This window comes from Alosa pseudoharengus, unplaced genomic scaffold, assembly GCF_046254945.1.
Source record: "Alosa pseudoharengus isolate Yale_2024_CS ecotype anadromous, Long Island Sound unplaced genomic scaffold, YU_APseudo_1.1 YU_APseudo_1.1_scf_2, whole genome shotgun sequence".
NCBI lineage: Eukaryota > Metazoa > Chordata > Actinopteri > Clupeiformes > Clupeidae > Alosa > Alosa pseudoharengus.
In genome coordinates this window covers 59,841,590-59,849,689 of record NW_027468663.1, presented here as the reverse complement: position 1 = coordinate 59,849,689, position 8,100 = coordinate 59,841,590, and the positions used below count along the sequence as shown (strand labels likewise).

Below are 8,100 nucleotides of genomic sequence, written 5' to 3'. Positions count from 1 at the left end.
CTGAAGAAGATTGGTTGGTCAGTGAAGACTGAGGAGGCAGGTTCTCGCTCAGAGTCCTTCCCACTGGACTCGCTGAGGCCATTCTGATTGGCCGAGCCCTGTGTTGGCATGGAGATGATGGGGGCAGGGTCCTGGCTCGAATGTTTAGAAAAGCTGCAGGAAACATCTGAACCAGCTGGCCTCTTCATGGATACACACAAGGCTGTAACACACACACACACACAAGGCATTCAAACACGATATTCACACACACACACACATATATATTCATATTCATTATAGGGTAAATTATAGGCCAAATACTGAACACTTCATGGATACACACAAGGCTGTAACACACACACACACACAAGGCATTCAAACACCATATTCACACACACACACACATATATATTCATATTCATTATAGGGTAAATTATAGGCCAAATACTGAACACTTCATGGATACACACAAGGCTGTAACACACACACACACACAAGGCATTCAAACACGATATTCACACACACACACACATATATATTCATATTCATTATAGGGTAAATTATAGGCCAAATACTGAACACTTCATGGATACACACAAGGCTGTAACACACACACACACACAAGGCATTCAAACACGATATTCACACACACACACACACATATATATTCATATTCATTATAGGGTAAATTATAGGCCAAATACTGAACACTGACTGTGGAATGAGGTAGGCCACACAGAGTTTGTTTCCCCCCCCCCTAAAACGTCCTGTCACTAGCTAGATGCATTAAGGGCCTGTTACATTACACGCAGCTTGCGCTATGAAATGCATTATAGTCGATGGCTTGCGCTATGAAATGCATTCTAGTTGATGGCATGCGCTATGAAATGCATTATAGTCGATGGCTTGGGCTATGAAATGCATTAAAGTCAATGGCATGCGCTATGAAATGCATTCTAGTTGATGGCATTCGCTATGAAATGCATTATAGTCGATGGCTTGGGCTATGAAATGCATTAAAGTCAATGGCATGCGCTATGAAATGCATTATAGTCGATGGCTTGCGCTATGAAATGCATTCTAGTTGATGGCATGCGCTATGAAATGCATTATAGTCGATGGCTTGGGCTATGAAATGCATTAAAGTCAATGGCATGCGCTATGAAATGCATTCTAGTTGATGGCATTCGCTATGAAATGCATTATAGTCGATGGCTTGGGCTATGAAATGCATTAAAGTCAATGGCATGCGCTATGAAATGCATTATAGTCGATGGCTTGGGCTATGAAATGCATTAAAGTCAATGGCATGCGCTATGAAATGCATTATAGTCGATGGCTTGGGCTATGAAATGCATTAAAGTCAATGGCATGCGCTATGAAATACATTATAGTCAATGGCTTGCGCGCGCAAGAACTGGTCTGCCGCTGCGCTCAGCAAAGCGCAGCGCAAGTGTCATTTTGCCGCTCTTGCGCGTGCCGCGGTCAAAGTTCAATCAGGTTGAAGTCATTCTGTCATGCTGTGAGTCGTTGGTATTTTGCGCTGAGCCCAGCGGCAAGCACAACACAAATCTTTGGGACGTCACCTCAACCAAGAGCAACCTAGACCAGCGGTCCCCAACCACCGGGCCGCAGGACATTCCTAACCGGGCCGTAGCCTACGACATGAGTTTTAAAAAAATGCATGCGAACTAAACTAAATTTAATTTGCAATAATGTCACGTTTTTACATGGCATAGGTCTATGTGCAGATTGCACGCATGTTTGCATTTTGCAAGGTCTATTTTCTTACGTCTGTCTGTCCCGCCTTCAACACTTTTACATATTGCCTTCAGCGCTGCGCAGCCTCAGGTCAGCTCACTTCACTTGATCAGTTCTTGGCGAGCGGTAGTGTCACACGAAGTTAGCTAAACTGCTAGAATGAGCAACAAAAACAAGCATCTTTAGCAGGTGACTGGCCAGAGTGTTTGAGTTGCGAGAGCCGCTGCAGTTAACCGTCACCGTTAGCTGCACATTTTAGTGATGAGGACTGGGTGTCAAAACTCGCTTACCTGTGTGACATATTCTGGTTGCTTAATGACCTCAACCTGTCACTCCAGGGGAGAATGACGACTGTCTTTAAACTGGCAGATAAAGTCGCTGCATTTAAAGCCAAGCTTGATTTGTGGGGACGACGAGTGGACCGGGGTGTATTTGATATGTTCCAAACAGTAGTGGGGGTTTTGGGAGAGACTGAGGCAGGGCCCTTTCTCTCGCAGCTGGTGCGCGATCACCTTGTTGCGCTTTCAAATGAGTTTGAACGTTACTTCCCATCCTCCAAAGATCTACGGCAAACCAATGAGTGGGTCCGCAACCCATTTGTCAATATCCCGAATAGTCCTAACTTGTCAGCGCAGGAGGAAGAGCAGTTGATCGAAATTGCAAATGACGGTGGTCTTAAGAGTGTGTATAAGGAAACCTCTCTGGCGGGTTTTTGGATCAAAACCAAAGCAGAATATCCCGAGATAGCCGTAAAAGCGCTGAAAACGTTTCCAACCACGTATCTATGCGAGGCCGGGTTTTCGGCAATGACTGCAACTAAGACCAAATTGCGCAATCGACTGGACATTTCAAACACACTGAGGGTGTCACTGTCTTCCATCACCCCCAGATGGAAGCTTCTTGTTGCAGGGAAACAAGCGGGGCTCACACTGATTATATTTGTAATGCACGTTTAGTTCCCATGTTTTGTTCCCATATTTTGTTAAGCATGTTCACACTTTAGCTTCAAGTTGTTCAATATTCATAGTTCATATTGTTCAATTTTCACTTCTTCAAGTTCACGTTTTTCACAAGAGATCGTTACCTTCACTGTTCATACATAACTGGAGCTAGTTCTTTTCAAGTAATGCATGCACAACACATATGGAACATGGAACCCCCGACCCCCCCCCCCCCCCCCCCCCCGCCGGTCCGTGAAAAAAAAATAGAAATCAAACCGGTCCATGGTACATAAAAGGTTGGGGACCCCTGACCTAGACAACACAAATCACCTCAACCAAGAGCAACCTAGCGGCGAGCGCAGCGCATACCGTGTACAATGTGCCCCTTTAGAATTCAACAGTCTAAACTGTTGATGTAGTGCGGCCATCTTTTTTGTTGTGCCGCTCTTTTGAGTGGAATTCTTATTTTGGCTCTTCATGCTGGACTGGCTAGCCACCCCTGCTCTATGCTGGACTGGTTAGCCACCCCTGCTCTATGCTGGACTGGCTAGCCACCCCTGCTCTATGCTGCTCTATACTGGACTGGTTAGCCACCCCTGCTCTATGCTGCTCTATGCTGGACTGGCTAGCCACCCCTGCTCTATGCTGGACTGGTTAGCGTTAGCCACCCCTGCTCTATGTTAGCCACCCCTGCTCTATGCTGGACTGGTTAGCCACCCCTGCTCTATGCTGGACTGGTTAGCCACCCCTGCTCTATGCTGGACTGGTTAGCGTTAGCCACCCCTGCTCTATGTTAGCCACCCCTGCTCTATGCTGGACTGGTTAGCGTTAGCCACCCCTGCTCTATGCTGGACTGGTTAGCGTTAGCCACCCCTGCTCTATGCTGGACTGGTTAGTGTTAGCCACCCCTGCTCTACAGTGGGTCCCAGTTAAGAATTGACACTTCATTCACCATCAAGGTGATTCACGCAGCTGGGTGAAATGTAAGTACAACTGCAGCCGCTTGGGGGCAGCATAGTCCGCTGTGGCGTTCTGCGGTCGAACCGGACCAGCAAGGGCTGTGATTGGCCGAGTTTTCAGTTTGTTTCTCTGTGTTTTTAGCAGCCCCTGCAACATGCTAGTCCACTATAGCCTATAAGCTTTGTACATAATGTTAAACATAGTTTTGGATTCAGTGGCAAGATTTCTTGATTGTACAGTGCCTGCCTGTCTCTTAGTAATGTTTTAAAATGAGAGCTTCGTCAGCTGCTTTGTCGGCAGTCATGAGAAGTTCGCTTGCTAACAGAACATAAATATGCTGCCCAGAAACCTCGTGAATAGTTCTGATTTGTTTTACTACACTAACGATGTTAAATATAGAGGGGCAGCCGCGGCCCACTGGTCGGGGCTCGAACCGGCAACCCTCCGGTTACAAGTCCAGAGTGCTAACCAGTGGGCCACGGCTGCCCCTCTATATTTAACATCGTTAGTGTAGTAAAACAAATCAGAAGTGCCCTTGAGCAAGGCTGCTCCCCGAGCGCCGCCGTTGTAGCAGGCAGCTCACTGCGCCGGGATTAGTGTGTGCTTCACCTCACTGTGTGTTCACTGTGTGCTGTTTGTGTTTCACTAATTCACCGATTGGGTTAAATGCAGAGACCAAATTTCCCTCACGGGATCAAAAAAGTATATATACTTATATAGCCTTTGCCTACAGCATCTCCTTAACAGTAATGTTAACAAAATGACAGCATTCATATGACAAAGGAAAACGAATTCAGTCACTCAAGACTGTGCCACAGCAACCAGTGTAGGCTACAGTCCTACCCAATAGGCCTACTCGAAGCAGATAGCGTTGTCTGACGGTCGAGTGGGTTAATGCGCGTATTTCCAGAACGGGTCTGCAACTTTCAGGCAGTTCTGAGTTTGAATCTAGGCAGGAGCAGAGCCATATAAAGGCCTAGGCCTATTGTTATCATTTTTTGCAAGGTGTTGCTCCTGGCAATACTTGTTTATAAGACGTTTGGTGATTAGTTGATAGCTGTTTTTGGGACACGTTAAACGTTCTTTATAATGAGCGCATACGGGGAGTAAAACGACTGTTACTGTAGGCTACAATGATTGCAATACAAAAATATGTGTGTGTTAGTTTAGTTAGTTTTGTGATGTTTTGCCTCATGTGTTTTCAGGTTTGAGGGTTTTTTTGGCAAGATTGACCTTGGTTAGACTCTGCATATGTTATTTCTCCATATGGAAAATAGTCAATTTTCGACACACGTCTGTTATTAGTTCAATAACAAGTGTTCCTTTTTAAAACATGTGACTAGTGAAACTCAAATGATTTTAGAAATATTTAGCCAAAGCCAAAAAGACTGTTTGACTACCTGATGAAGGCTTGTTTGCCGAAACGCGTCAGAGTTTTTTTAAAGGTTTAAATGTAACCAAGCCAACAAAATAAAGGCTTTTTAACCTTTGACAATTGAGAGTGCCTTGGAATCCCCTATTTTTTTCTCATGTACATTTTCCCATCCAAAGAGCATCTCAAACAAACAAATTTGAGTCCAGGAAGCGCTCCTAGACAGACATTTTTTGCATTTCACCTTAGTGTTTACAATTGACATTTCAAAGATTATTAGGTTGATCAAAACCACAGGGAGGCCTTGCCTAACCATTAGCAAAACAAACATAATATTAAAATACCTCCAGTGATTAGCCTAGCCATAGCCTATTTTCAAGTGGCCTAATAACGAAAATCTGAGCGATTATCTTCCCGTAACTGTCATACTGTTGTTGTACAGTAACTGGATTATCGTGTTAGCTGGTGAAGATGGCTGACTTTGCAGCTGAAGTTAACATAGCAACCTCCTTCTGTTGCAGATCTGTTCAGCCTGCCGCTCACGTCTGCTTAACACAGTTTAATTTTAAATGTGACGCGATATGCCAGCTTTTGAAGTGTCAGGTCCTCTGTAGCTAATACCCACAGAGTAACATGAGTAACGGCAGCAATAAACTAGATGTACCGCATAGCGGTACAAAATATGACCGCCTCTCAGTCCTGCATATTCTCTTAGCAAAAATAAATCACGCTTGTCAATTTGTCTCCATCTCCTACTCCAACAACTCATGTGCATGTAAATCAAACGCATATGTGAGTTTGCTTTTGTTTATAAGAGTGTGTGTGTGTGTGTCTGTGTGTGTGCATGTGCACATGCGTGCCTGTGTTTGTGTGTGTGTGTGTTTGCATGCGCACATGCGTATGCATGCCTGTGTGTGTTTATGTTTCTGCATTCATGTGGGTGGGTGTCTGTGCATGTGTGTGTGTGTGTGCTTGCCTGTCTGTATGTGTTTATGTGTGTGTGTGTGCTTGCCTGTCTGTATGTGTGCGACTGTGCGTGCGTGCATGTGTGTGTGTGTGCATGTGGGTGTGTGCACGTGCGCGTGCATGTACTTTATGTGTGCAAATCACAAATGAGTGGGTATGGGTTAGGTTGATGCGGGCTCTTGAGACTAACATACCATAAATATTTTGTCATCTTGGGTGCAACGGTTCAGGTAGGGCTAGTTATTTAGGGGAGTGGCCACCAAGTTTCATGTTCCCTGGTGTTTCAGTAACATTTTATATATATATATTTTAAATGACTTGTCCTGATTCTTCCTGTGGATTTTAGTGGGCACTGAGGAAGCAATAATTTCATCGCTAGTTTCTCATGATTACTATTTCAATTGTTTCATATCAAAATTCACTAATTAATTATGTTTTATGTAGTTTGTTGAGGACTGGTTCAGACACGTCACATCCATAACGTGAAACCGTCACATCCATAACGCCAGTTTTTCCTACATAATGCATTACGAAAATGATGCATAGTTTCAAAAACACACTTTTTGTGTTCATTCAAGTCTCCTTCATGCTACATATATCATACTTTCGGCAGTTTCCTTCAAAATTCACAGAGTTTGTAGAAAACCTGTAATCTCTCACAAAAGTGTGTCCATTTCATGTCACATCCATAACGCTGATAAAATGCCTTGTATTATATGAAATTTGAGGATGAGGTAACATTAAAAGCTATGCAAATTAATTCACTGATACTAATTTTGCCCCCACTCTAAGGCATTTTGTTTACCAATATGAGTCCAATTGTCACATCCATAACGCTGGAACTGCCCCACACCAGCTTGTCTTTAAACTGTTCATAAGATGTGCACTATGTCAACTGGTCTGTAGGCTAACATTGGACAAATAAATGACACTGACTCGCCATATCCTGACTCTGAAAAAACATTTTCTTGCTTTGCCGCAAACTCAGCAATGAAATCATAGGCCAGTTTGCAGGTAGCATAACGTCTTTTTCAATTCATAGAAGGGAGAGCCCAGTCTCTCCTGTGACATTGAGTGCGCAAATAGTTTTTAATAGCCTGTTCAACTTCGAAAAGCTTCACCCGATGCCAGTCACTGATCGCAATTTCAAATTTCGGGAAGCTTCGTTCAATCTTTTTAAGTTTGTGAAGTTTTAAGTGCAGTGGCCCCTATCTGCCCCCTTTGGAATTATATTTCGAGCCTATTATAAGGTCCAGTGCGTTATGTCCTGGGATTCGGACGTGCTCAAAAAGAAAAGAAAAAACACTTTTTTTATAGATGGTTATGAGGAGCAATATGAGTCTGAACTCCGTGTCATTCAGACTCAACCCGCTTGTTGCTTTGATATCTTTTTCGTTGTCATTTGAACGTCGGCAAGCAGGCCTGTTGTGGTTGCAATTTAAGTGAAATGTCTACAGTAGGAACTGTAACCCTAGGAAATGTCTACAACATGCAACATGCTTGTTAGGCTGGGCTACTGTCTTGTACAGGTAAATGTTCAACAATTGCTGGTGTGCAGGCTATTATTAATTAGCTAAATCATTTGTCCAGCTGTTTTTCGTTTGAACGTCGGCAAGCAGGCATGCTGCGGTTGCAATGAATGAGGATAATTGTTTTTATCTGCGGATTTATTTTTTGCATTATTTTGAATATGACTCGCTCCAGTCTCAACAGCACATACTTTTTCCACACGCATCTAACACACATATCCCCTCTCGCTTTCTCTCTCTCCATCCCTGCGCACGGTGCTTTCTTAAAGGAGCTGCACCATTTTACAACCATTGCATCTACATTTTCATATTAGAATGTTTTGTCAAGTGTAAGCTTAAACTACCGTGATCAATTTAAGTTCCCATGCCCCTGCTGCGTCATGGAAGCAGTAAGTCAAGTCGCAACAAAAATAGTAGTGGCAGAACTCCCAAGTGACACCTTGTGGTCAGGGATGGGACTGCAGTTTGTGCCATTTCTGCTGAGAAAATGGGGTGCGTGATTCATGAAGGAACCCGTCCAAACTTAACTGGGACCCACTGTATGTTAGCCACCCCTGCTCTATGCTGGACTGGTTAGCCATCCCTGCTC

The 8,100-nt window shown here is 43.9% G+C and overlaps 1 protein-coding gene across 2 annotated transcripts in view; it reads right to left on the bottom strand.

Moving 5' to 3' along the window:
• atg2b (autophagy related 2B) overlaps window positions 1-8,100 on the bottom strand; it is a 121,061-nt gene that overhangs the window by 19,056 nt on the left and 93,905 nt on the right. For both annotated transcript variants that reach the window (XM_076295679.1, XM_076295678.1), the window contains exon 37: window positions 1-202. In XM_076295679.1, the coding sequence (XP_076151794.1) occupies window positions 1-202 (202 nt within the window). The remainder of the gene's footprint in view (window positions 203-8,100) is intronic.